General features: G+C 37.4%; 2 protein-coding genes across 6 annotated transcripts; both read left to right on the top strand.

Moving 5' to 3' along the window:
* The first annotated feature begins 106 nt into the window (after positions 1–106).
* LOC113540054 (uncharacterized) lies at positions 107–6,064 on the top strand. Of its 2 annotated transcripts, none has more exons than XM_026936237.3 (3): positions 107–192; positions 1,364–1,508; positions 2,821–6,064. In XM_026936237.3, exons 1-3 carry the CDS (start codon positions 190–192, stop codon positions 4,317–4,319), a joined length of 1,647 nt encoding a protein of 548 aa, XP_026792038.2. In that variant the 5' UTR covers positions 107–189; the 3' UTR covers positions 4,320–6,064. The 2 variants fall into 2 exon arrangements, with proteins under 2 accessions (XP_026792038.2, XP_026792037.2); XM_026936236.3 differs by having other exon boundaries at positions 129–258.
* Positions 6,065–6,176: 112 nt separating this feature from the next.
* Positions 6,177–20,273, top strand: wdr48b (WD repeat domain 48b). Of its 4 annotated transcripts, XM_053233102.1 has the most exons (20): positions 6,250–6,316; positions 6,917–6,954; positions 7,042–7,182; positions 9,853–9,931; positions 11,333–11,415; positions 11,549–11,678; positions 11,866–11,954; positions 12,280–12,381; positions 12,500–12,724; positions 13,450–13,524; positions 13,765–13,867; positions 14,175–14,272; positions 14,363–14,470; positions 14,543–14,639; positions 14,799–14,894; positions 14,985–15,090; positions 15,677–15,764; positions 16,181–16,257; positions 17,370–17,562; positions 17,669–20,273. In XM_053233102.1, the coding sequence occupies exons 2-20, from the start codon at positions 6,946–6,948 to the stop codon at positions 17,762–17,764; spliced, it is 1,995 nt and encodes a 664-aa protein (XP_053089077.1). In that variant the 5' UTR covers positions 6,250–6,316; positions 6,917–6,945; the 3' UTR covers positions 17,765–20,273. The 4 variants fall into 4 exon arrangements, with proteins under 4 accessions (XP_034159589.1, XP_034159588.1, XP_053089077.1 ...); XM_034303698.2 differs by lacking the exon at positions 6,917–6,954 and having other exon boundaries at positions 6,177–6,316; positions 9,856–9,931; XM_034303697.2 differs by lacking the exon at positions 6,917–6,954 and having other exon boundaries at positions 6,177–6,316.
* Positions 20,274–20,519: the final 246 nt, after the last annotated feature.

Here is a 20,519-nt window from a genome sequence, read left to right as displayed (position 1 = left end):
TTAAAAAATAATACATGCACAAAAGCCTATATTTTGCATTCCTACAATCTAAAATTCGAATTTTAAACTTATAATAGTTTATTTAAACTACATGGAAGAGCCAAAAAACATCCTTTCCGCTCCGAAGTGAATTCCACCACTCTGGCAACCCAGATCCTTAACTAGCTTCATAATTGAAGAGGAGTGACTATGGTGAGCAACAAGTGCAACATTAGCGTAAAAAACTATTTTCGAAGCAAAAATAAAAAGAAAGGGCTGGTAAGGGTGCTTTTTGTTTTGTTTAGAAATGAATTTTTAAGAAAAATCGAATAACATGGCTGTCTGGTTGAACATTTTTCACTGGAAAATGACTTAGCAACATGAGGAGGCCATTTGGCTAATTTGTGCTGTTAGCATAAGATTAGACTTTATAGCACCTTATTAGCTAGTTATAGCTAGCAGGAAAATAAAAAAAAATACTATTAAGGCGAAGGTTAAAAGTTTCTAAGCAAATTTGTTTTCTCTTACATGTTTGTTTCTGTCTTTTGACGAAATCAGAAGTGTTTAGACTGCTAAAATGGATGGTACAAGAAGCAAAATTCACTTTATTTCATTCTGGTTAATTTCCAAATGACTTCTTATTGGAGTTCTAGTGCACTAAATAGGGTGGAAGTAGTTTATTTCACAAAGGGAGTACAGCACTATTTGAAATGGAGCCTAAGTGATGTTCAGGTATAGTAAGCAAAGGTAAGGAAGAAAACACTTGGGGGTGTGCTGTGATCGGAAAATAATCAAGGACGGGGTGGTGTGACGCATCCTGAAGTTGATTCTTTTCCAAAAACAGCACTTCCTGAAGTGTGTTATTCGTCTTATATCATAACAACTTGCCAATGATTATAATTTTCATTGATTAATTTACATCATGGCATACTTTTTATCCCTTTAGAGTTACATTTGATAAGACAAGGAAAAAAAACACACATTGTTTGTCATTGTTTGTTTGTTACGTTGTCCTGAAGACTTTTCCTTGGCAACAGACGTACTGACCATTTCTGAAACTGGAGACTCCTTCCATAAATAATCAGAATGCTTTACAGTATCAGTAATTAGATACTTCCTTTTCTGTTATTGGTCCTTGGGATGTATCATTGCAGCATCAGTACATGGATAGATGACACTTGACTATTTATAAATACGCAAAAAAAAAAAGAAGCAATAAATAGATATAAGCGTACCACTGTCCATGCAGGAGACCAGGAGTGTCCTCTGTGGCCATGTTTATATTACGTAGATATATTTTTTTATTAGTGGAATGTGAGGGAGAACCTGTTGGACGTGGATCTATAGCACTAGGTTTGGATGTGTCTTTTTTCTTGTCCGACAGCAAGATCCAACAAATGACTTCAGCATCATTCCATCATGGAACAAAGAGTTTGTGTACCTGATTGGTCTGGAAGAGGTGGTCCAGTTTCGCTTAGAGTGGCTGGACAAGACTGTATACACTGCGCCTAACAAACATAGAACCAGGGGTATGAATATTTTCTCAAATAAGATATGAATTTAATGATTGTCATGATTGCAATAAAGCAGAGTTACTGTTACCACCCCCAAAGTGATAGTTAAAAAAAAAAAAAGTCCTGAAGTGTTTTATTCGTCTTATACCACAGTAACTAGCCAATGAAAAAAAGATCAATGTTTATTTAATAAAGATTGACACATTATACTTTATATCCATTTATAGTTACATTTAAGGTTGTGGAACATTCGTAAAATAAGTTAGTTCCTGTTATCACTTTTTTGCTAGCTATAAACAGACATAATATAATCTCACATCATCTTGAAGTTAATAAGACATAAACATGCAGCTTGTTACCTTAAAATGACACACTTCTGTCCTGAAGACTTTCCTGTGGTGGAAAACCTAAAGTTACAGCTTTACCTCTGACTGTTAAAAAGCGCCGACACTGGAGACTCCTTCCAAAAATGTTAAATAAATGTCTCCTCACAGAAAGCATCAGTATATAAACAATTATGTTTTTCCTTTGTTAAAAAATTATGTGGAGCGTCTACCATACAAGTCCCTCTGCACGCTGTTGCTATAGAAAACATAACGTATTAGGATGGACGTGTTAATATAAACGTCTGATTTGAATTACAGCATTCTGACCAATCAGATTTGAGAATTCAAACGCACTGTGGTATAAAGATTATATATTAAACGTATGGACAATTGTTTGATATACATGTTACACTATATGGTCAAACGTTTCTGGACACCTGACCATCACACCTATATGTGGATCTTCTTCAAACTGTTGCCACGAACTTGAAAGCACACAGTTGTATAGAAAGTCTTTGTATGCTGTAGCATTACAGTTTCCCTTCACTGGAACTAAGAGGCCCAAACCTGTTCCAGCATGACAATGCCCCTGTGCACAAAGCGAGCTCCATGAAGACATGGTTTGTGAAGGTTGGAGTGGAAGAACTCGAGTGTCCTGCACAGAGCCCTGACCTCAACCCCACTGAACACCTTTGGGATGAACTGGAACACCGACTGAACCCCAGACCTTCTCGACATCCCAACATCAGCACCTGACCTCACTAATGCTCTTGTAGCTGAATGAACACAAATCCCCACAGCCACGCTCCAACATCTAGTGGAAAGCTTCCCAGAAGAGTGGAGCTCATTATAACAGCAATGGGAATAAATCTGGAAGGGGATGTCCCAAAAAACATGGTCAGGTGTCCACAAATATTTGGCCATATAGTGTTGCTATGTTCATATAACCATTTTAGCTTTTTTTTCATAGTATTTGGTTTTATTCTACATTTGTCATTCAGGGAGACCAAAGAAGTTTTCTATACCTGCTGTTGTGCCAGCAACTCTTCCCAAAGATCCATTCACCTGTGCGAAGTGCAACACTGATGTCTCTTGTTCATGGAAACCAGACGTGAACAGTTCCATCCTGTGTCACGCTTGTGTTAAGTGCAGTTGGAGGAAAGATCACTGGCTCTCTAGTGGACCAACAGAGACCATTATCAAATCAATTTCTGACAACTCTTCCAGTCTCAGTAAACCTGTGTGGAATGAGCCCCGGTCTATGAAAGAAGCTGTCTTCCCTTTGCAACATTCCTCTCATTCAGTCCCACAAGAGTGTGATCAGCAGGTCCCCAAGAACTCCTTATCTTCCTCTTCCAATTTTCACCCTGATTCACCTTTCTGTTGCTCCTCCCCTCTTTCCTCAGATCTTTCCTCCCCACCTGGATTTTACTCTGATACATCTTCCCAGTGGTCCTCCTCCTTTTCCTCAGATGACTACCCATGCCTTTATCATTCCTCATCCTCCCCTGGTTCTTCTCTTTGCGATGGCTCTTCACCTTCGTATCTCCCTTCTTACTCAGATCTTAACTCTTCTTCTTCATCCATGTCCCCATCACCATCTGGTTCTCCACCAAAAAATTCAAGTAAGTGGGTCTCGCAGAAGGGTAAAACGCCTTACTGGATGGAGTTTCCACTTACCAAGGCTTTACTTATAGATGACAAGGCTGAGCAAGAAACGAAGAAAGAGAAGGAAGAACAGTTGACAAGGAGCAAGTCACAATGCAAAGAAGAGAAGACTGGGAAGATGGCCGCCTTAAGTGTACCTTCATCATCATCGAATCAGCGGATCCTGCCAAAGACTCAACCTGCGCTCCCTGACTCGGTTCCATCATCATCACCATTGCTCAGTGTTAGTAAACACCAATTTCAGACTCAGATATTAACATCAGATCTGCAGAAGACAACAAGTGCAGAAAAAAACAAACTGACCATGGAAGAAGGGTTGAAGCCTGGTGATGGCAGTTTACAAAAGATAACTCCTAATATGTCATGTGGTTACATTTCCTCAAAAAAATCAGGATCTTCTACCTACACCTTGGATTCTGAGAAGTCCAAGTCCACAATCCGCTATCTTCCCACAACTTGGTCAGCTGTCTCAGGCAGCGTAAGACAGCAAGATTCGAGGTCGATTCCAAGATGCTTTGATGATAATAAAAAAGAGTCCATCATGAAGAACGGAAAGTTTGGTACTAAGGTGCAACATCAGGTGTCCCATGCTCACCCCACTTCATCTCGGATCAGTTCAGCTCCTACACACGCGTCCTTCTTATCCCAAACTGCGTTGTCCTCCAACCAGGCAAAGGCCATCCCTCAGAATAAGGCGAAATGGGTAGCAGCTCCAAATCAGAAGATTGATAAATGGATTCAGAAGCCAGAATCCTCCATGGGGTCTCATGGCAGCTATTCATCCTGGTCTTCTGCTTCTTCTTCTTCTTCATTTGATCAACTGAGAAAGTGAACCAGCAGGTTCTGGTGTCACCGAAGATGAAAATTTTCATTACAAAGTTCAGGTCAACTCGTAACGGGAAGCCTTGCGACCCCAAGTGAGAGAAGGATGCAGTTAGGTTTCTTTAGCTTCCTGACCCTCTATCCTACCTTACCTTAGCCATTTCTTTGTTTTGCTGCCCCTTGAGCTCTCTTACAGAAATGCTGTCAAGTTCTATGCACTACAGGGTTCCAATTTGCTCTTTAAACACTCTGTTACTTTGCATCTTTCCAAGATGTTATAGAGCAAGGAGTGTCCACTCTTATCCGCAAATGGGCGGTGTGGCTGCAGGTTTTCTTTCCAAACAATCAAGAGCCACACCAAGTGCAGAACCTGCAGAACCTCCGCTGTGGCTTGTGGGTTGTTTGGAATGAAAACCTGCAGCCACACCAGAGGTTCTGCAGGTTCTGTACCAGGTTTGTTTCATGATTGGTTTAGAACGCAAACCTGCATCCACACTGGTTCTTTTTGCGGCTAAGATTGGACACTCCGTGCTTAGAAGATCAATGTCTTCCTTCCAGGGTTGATTTGAAGTCCCTCTATTTGGAGAAGACAGGTTCATGAACATGTTTCATAAGTTTCAGATTATAAGTGTATTTTTTTTTGTTCCTCTATTTGTACTCAAAAGTTTTTGTTGCAGTTTATTTATTGTTAGAAATTATTTAATAGAAGGCAAACCTTTGCCTTGAAAAAAATGGTTTGGTTAAAAAATACAAGAATTACATTTTGTGACGTTTGGTTTATACATCTTCCGGTGATTATAGTACTGAGAACAAAGTAACTTAATTGATTGAATATTTGTTGTGGCATACAAGAAGTCAGTGTGTCATAACTTATATCAGTTTCAGTCAGTAAATCAAAATAAAGCGTTCTTGTTTGTCGGAAGAATAAAAAGCAGCGTGCTACAAAATGCAAAGAGGCTAATGTTTTGATTCATTCTGTGGTTGTGAGTTGAGATCGGCGTTCCTATAATATATAATGTGACAAGACACTTGACAATTGTGACTGCTGTTTCTAAAACCACCAATAGGAGGACGGTATAGGATTACGCAAAACTCGCAAGATAACTACAAATATGGTATGGTGAAATGGCGAAATGTAAACAAAACATACTAACAGACAGGATAAAAAGTATCTGTATTACTGCAAACTCACTTTGAAAAATGTTTCTGTTTACACGACCGCTTTATATGCACAAAAGATGATATAAGCAGAACGTAGTCTTTAATCGTAGGTCTATCGTTAGAGGATCTTCATCGTATAATCTGACATGGAGAACGTTATCAGACGATCTGTTAGAATTCGTCTAAGGTTTTATTAGGATCTTGTACAACGTAACGAGTAATTATCTTAAAAGACTGGCTTAGGTTTACAACGTAGGATGCTGATTAATATTCCTTACCTTATATTTAATGCTAATTCTTAGCTAATTAGTTTGCGGATTTTAGATTTGAGCATGTTTATATTGGGTATGTTTATCATTATGTATTTTTTGGTAGCTGAAGTTAGTTTGAGAGCGTGTCTCTGAGGCGAGCTCTTCATGTTACCTGATCAATTTATGGTGAACATTGTGTTTACAAAATGTTAAATGCATACTATGATTTGATTTTATGTAATATTCACTTACATTTCATTTAATTCTCATTCTGATAATTGATGTTCTAGATTTAAATGTATACATTATATATTTCCCAAACGTACCACAGCTTTACATGAATGAAACAAACCAAACCTTGTGTACATTGGTTGAACATAACGCAAATTTTATCAAGTTAAACTTGCACCTCTTTGTAGACCTGCATAAACTTATTATGAACCATGGCCCCTACCAATATGGCTGACGCGTTGACGTATGGAGTGCCGGAAGTTGTTGTTCTAATGTCCCGGATGTGTTGCTGATTAGTTGACTGTCAACATGAAAGATGGCGACGCATCACAGGCAAAACGCTGCTGGTCGGAGGAAAGTCCAGGTAATATTTTATTAGTTTTTAAACTAGTTTTAATATTTTACTGCATCATATTTTGTCTGCACTTGCTAACGTGAGAAAGACATCGATTTTCATATTTATCTAAATGAAATCACTGTCGCTTCCGTAACCCTAATCAAAGTGCATGTTGGGTAATGCAGGGCTAATTCACAATGCATGTAAGTTTTTTCCCCACCCATATTGCGTCAAATCCCGCTTTCTGCACGATGATTGGCTAGTAACTCGCACTCACGGGCAAGTTCACAGATTGATGTCTTTCCTGGCCAATCATGTCGCAGGGGGCGGGATCCTGTTGACCAATCCTCGCACAGGGATAGGAGTTTGTCGGAATACAGGTTGGAAAAAAACGCGTATTGTTTTGCTAGGATATTAGATTGGAGTTTTTGTGTATTTTTTAAAAAAATTTAATGTTTATTATTTAAAGGTGACACAATAGCACGGCTTTTAGCTATAACTGCCATGTTCGGTGTGTGTGGATTTGTTTTGATTAACTTAAATCTGTTGCTATTCACGCACAGCTAGTTAGCAAACTAGCATACTGGGGAGTGGGGATGTGAGAGTTCATGCAGCTTTTTATTTCAGCGCACAGCTGATGGGGAGAAACCTGTGAGATGATGAGAGTAAGTGCGTTTCTGTGTGGCAGAGATGACGGAACTTGTGTTGGATGAGTGAGATGTGTGGAGTGTAAAGTTACTCTGTGCTTCCAGGTTTCCTATGTGATAAGAGATGAAGTGGAGAAGTACAACCGCAACGGAGTGAACGCCCTGCAGCTGGATCCCGCCCTGAACCGCCTCTTCACCGCGGGCAGAGACTCCATCATCCGCATATGGAGCGTCAATCAGCACAAAGTACCGCCGCCACACCGCTCTCACAGCCACTCTCACACCGCTCTCACAGCCACTCACACCGCTCTCACAGCCACTCAGAGCAGAGTTCATCAGAATAGAGTTGTATTAGAATAGAATACAGTAGAGTTGATCAGAATAGAGTTCCTTTAAAACAGAACACAATAGAGTTGATCAGAATAGAGTTCTTTTAGAACAGAATACAGTAGAGTTGATGAGAATAGAGTTCTATTAGAACAGAACACAATAGAGTTTATCAGAGTAGAGTTCTATTAGAATAGAATACAGTAGAGTTGATTAGAATAGAGTTGTATTAGTATAGAATACAGTAGAGTTGATCAGAATAGAGTTGTATTAGAATAGAATACAGTAGAGTTGATCAGAATAGAGTACTATTAGAATAGAATACAGTAGAGTTGATCAGAGTAGAGTTCTATTAGAATAGAATACAGTAGAGTTTATCAGAGTAGAGTTCTATTAGAACAGAATACAGTAGAGTTGATGAGAATAGAGTTCTATTAGAACAGAACACAATAGAGTTTATCAGAGTAGAGTTCTATTAGAATAGAATACAGTAGAGTTGATCAGAATAGAGTTGTATTAGAATAGAATACAGTAGAGTTGATCAGAATAGAGTACTATTAGAATAGAATACAGTAGAGTTGATTAGAATAGAGTTGTATTAGTATAGAATACAGTAGAGTTGATCAGAATAGAGTTCTTTTAGAACAGAACACAATAGAGTTGATCAGAATAGAGTTCTTTTAGAACAGAACACAATAGAGTTTATCAGAATAGAGTTCTTTTAGAACAGAACACAATAGAGTTCATCAGAATAGAGTTTTTTAGAATAGAATACAGTAGAGTTGATCAGAATAGAGTTCCTTTAGAACAGAACACAATAGAGTTGATCAGTGTAGAATAGAGCTCCATTAGAACAGAATACAGTAGAGTGAATCAGAATAAGATAGAGTTCCATTAGAACACAATAGAGTGTATCAGAATAGAGTTCCATTGGAATAGAACACAGTAGAGTTTATCAGAAGAGAATGCAATGGAATTTTGTCAGAACAGAGCAGAATAGTTGTATTAGAATAGAATACAGTAGTTTTACCGGAATAGAATAGAGTTCCCTTAGAATAGAACACAATAGAGTTAATCAGAGCAGAACAGAGTTGCATTAAATTATAACACAGTAGAGTTTTATCAGAATAGAACACAATAGAGTCCCCCCCCCCCCCCCCCCCCCCCCGAATACAATGCAATAGAATTTTTTTTGTCAGAACAGTGAAAAATAGAGTTTTATCAGAATGGAATAGAGTTGTATTAAATTAGAACACAATAGACTTTTTAAAAATCAGAATAGAATACAATAGAATTTTTTGACAGAAAACAATAGAGCAGAGAAGCGTTTATCAAAATAGAAGTTTTTAAAAAAAAAAAAATTAGAATACAATAATTTTATCAGAATAGAATGCAGTAGAATTTTGTCAGAACAGACAGGGCAGAATAGAGTTTTATCAGAATGCCATAGAGTTTTATTAAATTAGAATACAATATAGTTTTATTGGAATAGTATGCAATAGAATTTTGTCAGAACAGACTAGTTTTATCAGAATATAATAGTTGTATTAAAATAGCATGCAATAGTGTTTCATCAAAATAGAATCCAATAGAATTTATTTGTCAGAATAGAGTTGAATTTTATCAGAATAGAATAGAGATTTGTTAAATTAGAATAAACCCGTTTTAACACAATAGAATATAGTAGAATAGTTTTAGTGGAATCGAGTTTTGTCAGGGAGAAAATAGAAAAATAGAAATTTTTCAGAATAGAGTAGAATAGAGTTTTATCAAAATAGAATCAGTTTTATCAGAACAGAAAGGAAAAATATAGAAGAGGTTTTATAAGAATACATTTTAATCGAGTTTAATCAGAACCAAAATAGAAAGTTTTAATAGAAAAGAATAGAATTAGTGGAGATTTATCAGAATAGAATTGAGATTTATTAAATTAGATTAAGAGTTTAATCAGAATAGAATACAGTAGAATAGAGTTTTATAAGAATACAATAAAGTTGTATGAAAATAGTTTATTAGAATAAAACCGAATAAAGTTTTATAAGAATAGAATAGAGTTTCATCAGAGTAGAATAGAGTTTTTAATAAAATAGAATAGAATTTTACCAGGAAAGGATAGAAAGGTTTTAGCATAATAGAATAGAGCTGAATAGAGTTCATTACAAGAGAGTAGAATGGAATAAAGTTTTATCAGGAGAGATTAATATTTTTAAAAAATCAAATTAGAATAGAGGTTTATCAGAAGAGAATAGAGTTATATTAGAATAGAATAGAGTTTAATAAAAAAGAATAGAGTTATATTAGAATAGAGTTTTATCAGAAAATAGTAGTTATATTAGAATAGAGGTTTATCAGAAGAGAATAGAGTTATATTAGAATAGAGGTTTATCAGAAGAGAATAGAGTTATATTAGAATAGAATAGAAGTTTATCAGAAAAGAATAGAGTTAGAATAGAATACAATAGAGCGAAGACGTTTCCATGGAAACGTTCTGGTGAGATGACCCTGCAGGAGTAATAACATGGCAGCTCTTATCTGCGTAAGAAACAACAGAAGCTCATGGACTAAAGTCTCCTCTGTGTTTTCCTGCAGCAGGATCCTTATATAGCTTCGATGGAGCATCACACCGACTGGGTGAATGACATAGTACTCTGCTGTAACGGAAAGACGCGTAAGTCTGACCCGACGATTATTTATTTCTTTTTTTTTTTTTTATGTGAATTCTTTCAAAATTACTGACCGACTGCCTGATTGTCCTACTAACTGACTGACTTATTTATTGACTGACTGATTGACTGACGTACTTGATGACTTATTAGTTATTGACTTACTGATTTACAGATTGACATAGTGACTTACTTACTGACTGACGTACTGACTGACCTGTCTACTGACTGACTCATTATCTACTTCCCTACTGACTGACTTACTGACTTAATGACTCACTGACTGACTTACCTATCTACTGACTTAATGACTTATTATTGATTTACTGACTGAGTACTGACTGACTTTCTGACATAATGAATTACTAACTGACTTATTACTGATTTACTGACTGAGTACTGACCTACCTACTGACTTACAGAGTTAATGACTTACTGACTGACTTATTACTGATTTACTGACTGACTTTCTGACATAATGACTTACTAACTGACTTACTGATTAATGAATTACTTACCCACTGACTTACTGACTTATTATTGATTTACTGACTGAGTACTGACCTACCTACTGACTTACAGACTTAATGACTTACTGACTGACTTATTACTGATTTACTGACTGAGTACTGACCTACCTACTGACTTACAGACTTAATGACTTACTGACTGACTTATTACTGATTTACTGACTGACTTTCTGACATAATGACTTACTAACTGACTTACTGATTAATGACTTACTTACCTACTGACCTACTGACTTATTACTGATTTACTGACTGAGTACTGACTGAGTACTCACTGACTTTCTGACGTAATGACTTACTAACTGAATTCCTGATTAATGACTTACTTATCTACTGACTTAATGACTTATTACTGATTTACTGCCTGACTTACAGACTTAATGAATTACTGACTGACTTACAGACTGACTTATCTACTGTCTTAATAACTCACTGACGTACTGAGTGCTGACTGACTTTCTGACATAATGACTTACTAACTGACTTACTGATTAATGACTGACTTGTCTACTGACTTAATGATTTATTACTGATTTATAGTAGAAGAAGAAGGCTTTATTTGTCACATATACATTACAGCACAGTGAAATACTTTTCTTCGCATATCCCAGCTAGTTAGGAAGCTGGAGTCAGAGCACGAGGTCAGCCATGATACAGCTCCAGTTTACTGACTGACTAGCTTAACTACTGACTTAAAGACTTATTACTGATTTATTGAGTGACTGACTGATTTAATGACTGACTTATTTACAGACTTAATGACCTCTTCCTGATTTAATGACGTATTACTTGACTTGCTGAGTGACTTATTTAGATTCACCAGTTGCTCAAATCCTCTGATGTGGGTTACATCTTTTTTTTTTTCCCCCCCTGTAGTGATTTCAGCGTCATCAGATACTACAGTTAAAGTGTGGAACGCACATAAGGGCTTCTGCATGTCCACGTTAAGAACTCATAAGGTAGGACCTAACCAGCCAAGTCCTGTTTATATAAACCACACACAAATCACACATTGTTTAGTTATTATGTATAAAGTTCTATAATTTCTGATGTGATGTGATATGATGATGATGATGATATTTTGTGGCCTAGGACTACGTCAAAGCTCTGGCTTATGCGAAAGACAAGGAGCTGGTGGCGTCGGCTGGGCTGGACAGACAGATCTTTCTGTGGGACGTAAACACGCTCACGGCTCTGACCGCTTCCAATAACACGGTCACCAGTGAGTGAACTTCCTCTTGGGAATTTCGATCTGATTGTTTTTTTTTTTTTAATACTCATTGCATTTCATTCCGGTTAATATGATGTAAATAAAGTCGTATACTAACGATTCTTAACCTGTTATTTCAACACGTTATAGTGTAATCAGACTGATATAATTTGATCATTTTGACTCGTTTTCATTGCAGCTTCCTCTCTGAGTGGGAACAAAGACTCGATCTACAGCCTTGCTATGAACCAGCTGGGCACCGTCATCGTCTCAGGATCAACAGAAAAGGTTCGAGAAATGGCTTTTTCTTTTTTTTTTTTTTTTTTCCAGACCTTCAAACAGTTTTCCGTACATAGTTTAAAGCCTAGTTTAGGGGGCCAAGCACTGTAATTTTGCCGTTTGTGAATTAAAGCGCATGAGGGCTAGCTTTCTTTAATTAGTAGCTTTGTTAACATTTTAGGTTTAGTGTAACTACGTAGCATGCAAACGGTGTTTATTTATTCAGTGTTTTACAGTTTGTACGCTACACCAACATCTGTCACATCAAAGCTGGTGATGTGCCGGGAACAGGAACAGTTTATGTTCATTAGTTTTTTGTTTTTTTTTTGGGCAGGTCTTGAGGGTCTGGGATCCACGGACATGTGCTAAACTAATGAAGCTGAAAGGACACACAGACAATGTGAAATCATTATTATTAAACAGAGACGGTACTCAGGTATGTGTGTGCCCTCAGCAGCCTGTCTTATTATTATTATTATTATTATTTTTTTTTGGAAGGAAGCTTTCTTTTACAGTGTTCAACCATTTTGTGTTGTATCTGTTCGTATATCCAGTGTCTGTCCGGTAGCTCGGACGGTACGATACGACTGTGGTCTCTGGGTCAGCAGCGCTGCATCGCTACGTACCGGGTCCATGATGAGGGCGTGTGGGCGCTGCAGGCCAACGAAGCCTTCACACACGTCTACTCAGGAGGTCGCGACCGCAAGGTCTACTGTACGGACCTGCGCAACCCAGACATCCGCGTGCTCATATGCGAAGAGAAGGCTCCTGTTCTCAGAGTGAGTGACGGGACTAATGTGTTTCTCTTTAATTCAGCTGCACCCTGATGTTTTTTTTTTTTTTTTTTTTTTTTTAAAAGCTTTTCACACATTAGTGCCACCTGGTGGCTGAAGGAATGAATGAATGAATGAATGAATGAAGGGCAGCTATTAATCTGCAACCATGGCTGGTGGTTGGCACAAAAGATATTAATCCAAAAGATACAAATTTCTTGCCACGTAATAGTTTTTTAGTTCAGTCATATCATCATTTTTATTGTAATGTTTTTATTAAAATTTCTGTCTGAAAATTAGTATGAAAAGATAAAGGAAGTAGATAAAGAAAATGAGCAGACAGTGAAGCACGAACTTGTATCCGTAGAACGTAAATTCGAAGGATGACCACAAGCATGTAGACAAGGAAAAAGGAAATCGGCAGAGTTGCGATTGCTGAAGCCTTGAAACACCTGTTTTGTGTGTGTGTGTGTGTGTGTGTGTGTTTTGGTGTGTGTTCAGTTTGAAACAAGTTAAATCCTGGGCCGTGTTTAATCTCTAATAATTCATTCACCATAATTACCTGCAGAAAGTGTGTGATGTCCCAGTCGTTTTAGGATAATCTGTCAGGATTATAAGGCGTATGTTTTCACATAACTGTTTCTGGGAATTAGTTGTGTGTGTGTGTGTGTGTGTGTGTGTGTTTAACTGAACCTTGTATTTTGTCTCATCTCTTTTTGCTGCGTGTTCAGATGGAGCTGGACCGATCAGCAGACCCTCCTCCTGCCATTTGGGTGTCCACAACTAAATCCTGCGTGAACAAATGGGTACTGCTCCTCCAGTTTCTTCATCCAGCCTGCTCAAAGCTCTTCAGACACATTAACATTAAAGTCTAATATTAATTATTAATGCTTTTTACACCACAGCGCCTTTGAATTCTCGAATCTGATTGGTTAGCTCTCGTTTTAATACGCTTCTATAGTAACAAATTATTTTCCTATAACAGCACACCTTTAAGTGATTTATACCTTACAAATATAAGCTCACGCATGCTCTTTCTTCACCAGTCTCTGAAGGGAATGCACAACTTCCGAGCGTCGGGAGACTACGACAACGACTGCAGCGCCCCGCTGACCCCACTGTGTACACAGCCTGAGCAGGCCATTAAAGGTAAACTCAAGACTCAAGGTCATTTCCTATCAGAGAAAGCTCTAGCAGCGTGACATTTCTCTGAGATCAGTTTAGTGATCTAACACACTCTCTCTTTTTTTTTTTTTTTCCGCGCCTGAACAATCAGATCAAAAGTTTGGGGTCAAGAAAAAAAAATGAGTCTTTGTCATGAGCGAATATAAGATTTAGATAAAAAATATTTCATTTCCAATATTCCAATGTTGCATTATAACTAAAAATAACAACTAATTTTGGGACATTCACTCGTACGCAGAACTTAATTTTTTTTTTTTTTTTGCGCTTGCAGGTGGTGCCAGCATAATTCAGTGTCACATCCTGAACGACAAGAGACACATCCTCACCAAAGACACCAACAACAACGTGGCATTCTGGGATGTGCTCAAGGTCGACGCAGCTCCTCGTGATTTAGGTTAAATCGTGATTTTTTTTCGCGTTATGTTTGTCAAGGCTTGACGGTGTGTTTGACTCTGTTAGGCGTGTAAAGGGGAAGACCTCGGCAAAGTGGAGTTCGACGAGGAGATAAAGAAGCGCTTCAAGATGGTCTACGTGCCCAACTGGTTTTCCGTGGACCTTAAAACAGGGGTGAGTGTTCGCTTGAGAGTGTCATTGTCTGGAACCAAATTGCAACATGTAACGTATTTTGTCGCCGCTTAGATGCTGACCATCACCTTGGACGAGAGCGACTGCTTTGCTGCCTGGGTGTCTGCCAAAGACGCCGGATTCACAAGTCCGGATGGATCGGACCCCAAGCGTAAGTTCTCAGCTGATTTTCGACTGAACTTAATTCATGTACTTTTATGCTAACCACGGTTGATTAGAAGGGGTTGATTAATTTCAAATAACAGCAGCTCTGACAGCAGAGGTTTATATTCATTCGCTGGTTCGGATACATTATTTTTTTTTCGCACAGTGAATCTGGGAGGACTGCTGCTCCAGGCTCTGCTCGAGTTCTGGCCTCGAACACACATCAATCCGATGGAAGAAGAAGAAGGAGAAGTTAATCACGGTAAAGCCTCTTGTCTCATCAAAACCAGGTTTCCTGAAGGTTTGACTGGCTTTTCACTGGTAACAGCATTGCGTTTCTGTGCTTCTGTAGTAAACGGGGAGCAGGAGAACCGGCTTCAGAAAGGCAACGGCTATTTCCAGGTGCCTCCACACACTCCGGTAATCTTCGGCGAGGCAGGGGGAAGGACGCTGTTTAGGTAATCCCAGTTTTTCCGTGAGTGCCTGTTTGATTAATTCAGCATTAACAATTTAACATGCACGCTTCTCGTTTGTTTACCAACATCAGAAAAGACCTTCAGTACCAGAATTGTGCACAGATTGTCATATTGAAGTACAGACCGAAGTGCAGCAATATATTGGCAATAAACTAGACTCCTGTTACATGTTTATTTCAACACTTTGATTTTTTTTACGTTAGATCGTATCATGTTTAGCTGCAAAGAAAAAAAACCCGCAGTTCCTTTTCAGAGTCCGCATTTTCTATCCCTGATTTTTTTCAGGTTAAAAGGTGAGTGCTTGTGTTTAAAGGTACTAATAAAAACCCTGTCTCCGTCACATCTACTCAAGCAAAATCTGGCAACCTCCGAGCAGCTACACGCAGGCGGTTTGTAGAATCTGAATCTCAGTCTGAACACCCAGAAAATGGATCACGTGTGTGTAACCCAACTCTGAATATGTGTAACTTTCCCCCGAGTAAATATTGATGTAACATTTGGACTCAAGCTTTAAATGCATAGGAATCTGAGCAGTCGTGTTGAAACGCTTGTCTTTGTCTCCCTGTAGGTTATTATGTCGAGACTCGGGTGGAGAAACGGAGTCCATGCTGCTGAATGAAACCGTTCCACAGTGGGTCATTGACATTACTGTCGACGTAAGTGTTTACTCTCATTCCCTCGTTCTCGCATTAAGCTACGATGTTTTGCAATTCTCTCTTAAACAAGTTGAAATAGCGTAGTTCACTATATGCTCACTACATAGGGTGTAATATTAGTGAACAAAGTGCACTATTTATACACTAAAACATGATTTATTGTTCATCTACAGAAAAATGTGAAATTAATGAAGTATGATTTAGAATAATGAACTCCATTTTTAAAAAAATGTAATTAGTAAATAGATTAAAAAAAGGAATAAATTACATGTGTTCATTCAGAGAACTTTTTCTACTTGCACATATGAAGTCTTAAAGACTTGTTTATATGATCGGATGCTTTTTCTTTTGCTTTTGTCATCTCCATGTTACAAAAGTGACTAATGCGCTTTGATGGTTTTTGTCTCGTGTTGTAGAAAAACATGCCCAAATTCAACAAGATCCCGTTCTACCTGCAGCCTCACTCATCCTCCGGGGCCAAAACGCTCAAGAAGTAAGGCTCAAAACACTGTGCACTTTATTACAATAAGAATTAATAAGACTATTATTAATTAATGCTTTTATAATATTTCGTATTATTTATTACTATCTTGAAATAACGAGATAGGATGTCAGTATTTTACCTTGAGATCTCATCTCATTTGATTTAATATCTCGTTATTTCAAAATGTTATTGAGTTATCTCATTATTTCAAGATGTTATTTTTAATTATTTCGTTATTTTGAGCTATTATTTCAAAATGTTATTTTGAGTTATATTGTTATTTCAAGATATTATCTCATTATTTCAAGCTATCATGCTGTTATTGTGTTAGCTCATTTCAATATGTTTTTTGAGTTATCTTATTATTTCAAGATGTTATTTTGAGATATCTTGTTATTTCAAGACATGATGTTATTTTGAGCTATTATCTCATTATTTCAAGCTATTATGCTGTTATTGAGTTATCTCATTTTAAGATTTGTTTTTCTGAGTTATTTTATTATTTCAAGACATGTTATTCTGATATATTTCGTTATTTCAAAATATTATTCAGTTATTTTGAGCTATCTCATTATTTCCAGATGCTATGTTGTTATTTTGAGTTATCTCGTTATTTTAAGCTATTATGTTATCGAGTTATATCATTTCAAGATTTGTTTTTTTTAGTTATCTTATTATTTCTAGACATTATTCTGATATATTTCGTTATTTCAAGATGTTATGCTCTTGTTTTGAGTTATCTCGTTATTTCCAGATGCTATGTTGTTATTTTTCAATTATTATCTCGTTATTTCAAGATATGTCCATATGGGGCTTCTGTAGTAATTAATTTACATTTTGTGTAAAAAAAAAAAAAAAAATAATGTTGAGAGAGCAACTGGTGCTGTGTGATAGAGATGTTTACTGAAATATCAAAGCAGTAAACGAATCATTTCAGTTTGTCATATTTAATTAGAGTAGCTACAGCTAGAGAAGCTCAACTGAATCCATCTAAGCTTCACACAACCAAACTCCAATATCCTCAAACTGTCTGGAGGGATTTTCTGTTAGACTAAGACACGTGTTCACGTGTACGCCGGCGCACGGCTCATGGTGCATTAACGCTCCCCTGGCGTGTTTAGGGACCGTCTGTCGGCCAGCGACATGCTGCAGGTGAGGAAGGTGATGGAGCACGTCTACGAGAAGATCATCAACCTGGACACGGAGTCTCAGACCACAAGCTCATCGGGAACGGAGAAACCCGGAGAGCAGGAGAAGGAAGAGGACATGGCCATGCTCGCCGAGGAGAAAATCGAACTCATGTGCCAGGACCAGGTCTCCCCACACACACACACACACACACACACACACACACACACATTTAACCTGCTTTTGGATCAGTACAAACGTGCTTCATTTCATTATTTTACACCTTCTTTAGGTTCTGGATCCAAACATGGACTTGAGAACAGTGAAGTATTTTATCTGGAAGAGCGGCGGAGACCTGACTCTCCACTACAGACAGAAGTCTACGTGAGAGTGATGGCAGCACACGCATCTTTTTTTTTTTTTTTTTTTTTTTCCTTCACCGCTCTCCTTTCTCATCTGTTTGCTCATGGAGAACGTTCAGCGCCATTCCTCTTCTCTCGCCCTGAGACTGGAAACAGACTTTGTACAGTATACTAATCCAGGACATTTCTATTATTTCTATTATTTTTTTTTTTTAATATCTTTGTTTAACTTTTTGTCTCTTTTTTTTTTTTTTTCTTTTCTTTTAAAGATTTCCAGTTGGTTGATGATGCACAGGGACATACGTTCTGGAGCATTTAGATGATCACAGATTTTCTGAACCACCCAAGATTTCTGTTAAAGTACTCAAAAAAAAAAAAAAAAAAAAAATTAATGCCACATGGATGTGCGTTTGGGTCAAAACATCAAAAAAAAAAAAAGAAAATCTCCTTTTTTTTCATTTAAAGCAGATTTTCTTAGTAATTCTGTGAAACTCTGATTCAGGATTTGTCACATGAGCTCAGTTTCAGTGATGAGTCACTGAATAAGCTACGTGGCTTTCGACCAATCACGTCGGAGATTAGATTAGATTAGATAGTGACACCCGGAAACTTCTAGTTAACTTGGCTAATGTTAGTGGTGAACAATTTTGATGTTGAACAAATAAATCTGAGGATATGACGATCAAGACTCGGATATTAAAATCCCAAAAACTCGTGTCTACTCGTGACGAGCGAGCTAGTTTACTAGCAGTTAGCTAGCTGTCTCGGTGAAAATTGGGACTTTTCTAAATTCCTAAATTACATATTTCTGTTTATTCACAGATCCGGGTATTTTATTTTATTTTTTTAAATAAGCGTCAAACATTCAGAAGTTTTTGAGCATTCAAATTGTTCCACATAGATTAATCGAAACAACCTATTATATGTTCAGGGGTACTTTTAAAAAAAGTTCCCACATCCATCACTTCCTTCTTATTCAGGAATAAATAAAGCCAGTGCTGGTGTTGGTGGTGAAAGAGTCGAGGGATGTCCTTTTCGAAGACGTTATCGTAACTTCTTTCGGCGGCTCAGTTTGTAAATAGCTCGCTTTTTAAGTTATTATTCTGGGTTTATGAACAGTATTTTTGTATCATCTAAAAATCTATTGAAGAGAGGAAAGAAAAAATCTCAAAGGATTTAAAGTTGCAACATTGTCTCTCCGGTCACGTCACCCACAAATGTAAATAAGAACAAGCGAACGTTAGCATTTCCACAGATAGGATTTAACCCCTTGAATGCCTAGATTATTATTCAGAGATTCATCTTAAAGGTTACAGTAAGTACAGTGAGGATGGCTTCTGGGAGTTTAAAGGGTTAAGGATGTTTTGGATCTTTTAGCCATTTGGTTTAAATCTTGCTGCCTGGTTCAAATAACATTCATTTGGCCAAAAAGTCAAATGGACACTATTTCTCCTTCATCTTCAATGCAGTCAATCAAGCAAGCTGATATAGTTTGTACACTTTTCTGGCCACAAGCTTCAGGATCTTGCGGATTTCAATCCGATGGGCTGTTTATACGCACTTCCGCACCTCATAAATTTGTCTCGGATGACTTCTTGATTTAATATTTATTTACATTTACTCTTTTTTGCAAACTAGCAGGAAGCTCCTAGATTCATGCATTTGAATACAGAGTGGAACGATGTTATCATCTGGTAAGCCTTGTCGATAAACGTGGCCGAGACCTGACTACTTTCACAGCAAGAGCTCGTTTGATTGACATCAAGAACGACCAATCGCATTAACTTGCTAAAAATCCTCGTATAAATTTTAAAGATGTGAGAGAGAACCTTTATGAATTCAGTGATCTCCTCCTTGTCGCAGTGTAGAGTAGTTTTTTTTCGTTGGAAATCAATGGCTGGAGTTATGTACTCATGGATGTACATGATTCTGAAGCTTGTGGCCAGAAAAGTGCACAAAAGCAATCAGACACTCCATGAGCCTTGAGCAGGGTGTCTCAGATTATCATCTATTTAGCTTTGAAATGAAACAAAGAGATTCTGGTTGTCCAAGATGGCCTCCCCGATGATCATATTACAACACTTAGCTGCATTAAGTTTTTTTTTCTGGATTGTGAGCGCATTGTGGCTCTAATCTAAAACTAAAAAAAGTAAACATAACACACCATGGCTGATTGACAACATTTGGGGAAAGTGGAAATTACGCAAATTTGATTTCTCGCCAAATTATTTGTTAAAAATCAGGCAAATGATATCCTGCAGAGCTAAACCCTGCTAATTAATCTCTAACTTCCTGTCCATTCCATGAGATGTGTATGAGCAGGAGATGGAACCGTGCTGCACTCTCGCCAGACACTCCAGGACTGGACTTGGGCTCTTCTGCTTGAAGTGAAGGAACGTCTATAAATAAAAAGTTGAAAACTCACCAATGAGGCTAAATATAAACCATATAAATATTGTATATGTTGTATTATAGCTAGACGGATGTTATGTTATGTATGTGACCTAAATACAGGATCATGATACGGTGCACTGACTTTGTGTGTGTCTCAGTAATTTAAAAAATTTATATTATTCTGTATTTTTTTTTTTTCTGTACGTCCTACAACAGTATGGTGCAATAATAATAATAATAATAATAATAATAATAATAATAATAATAATAATAATAATAATAATAATAATAGGCTTCTCCTTCACTATATACGCTCACTACATAGCACATGTTGGAAACCAATTGCTAATTTTTATTTTTTTTTTAAAAAATATCTAAGAAGTGGTC

This window comes from Pangasianodon hypophthalmus, chromosome 4, assembly GCF_027358585.1.
Source record: "Pangasianodon hypophthalmus isolate fPanHyp1 chromosome 4, fPanHyp1.pri, whole genome shotgun sequence".
NCBI classification, from domain to species: domain Eukaryota; kingdom Metazoa; phylum Chordata; class Actinopteri; order Siluriformes; family Pangasiidae; genus Pangasianodon; species Pangasianodon hypophthalmus.
Note: the sequence above shows the minus strand (reverse complement) of the source record. Positions and strands in the feature narration are given on the sequence as shown.

What these genes read in the sequence shown, in the direction of transcription:
- LOC113540054 (XM_026936236.3), top strand. Translation starts at nt 190, where the DNA reads ATGGTGAGCAACAAGTGCAACATTAGCGTAAAAAACTATTTTCGAAGC. An exon ending in AAAATAAAAAGAAAGGGCTG is followed by an intron (nt 259 to 1,363) that starts GTAAGGGTGCTT and finishes CTTGTCCGACAG; the next exon opens with CAAGATCCAACAAATGACTT. An exon ending in TAACAAACATAGAACCAGGG is followed by an intron (nt 1,509 to 2,820) that starts GTATGAATATTT and finishes TTTGTCATTCAG; the next exon opens with GGAGACCAAAGAAGTTTTCT.
- wdr48b (XM_034303697.2), top strand. Translation starts at nt 6,269, where the DNA reads ATGGCGACGCATCACAGGCAAAACGCTGCTGGTCGGAGGAAAGTCCAG. An exon ending in GCCTGAGCAGGCCATTAAAG is followed by an intron (nt 13,868 to 14,174) that starts GTAAACTCAAGA and finishes TTGCGCTTGCAG; the next exon opens with GTGGTGCCAGCATAATTCAG. An exon ending in TCATTGACATTACTGTCGAC is followed by an intron (nt 15,765 to 16,180) that starts GTAAGTGTTTAC and finishes CTCGTGTTGTAG; the next exon opens with AAAAACATGCCCAAATTCAA.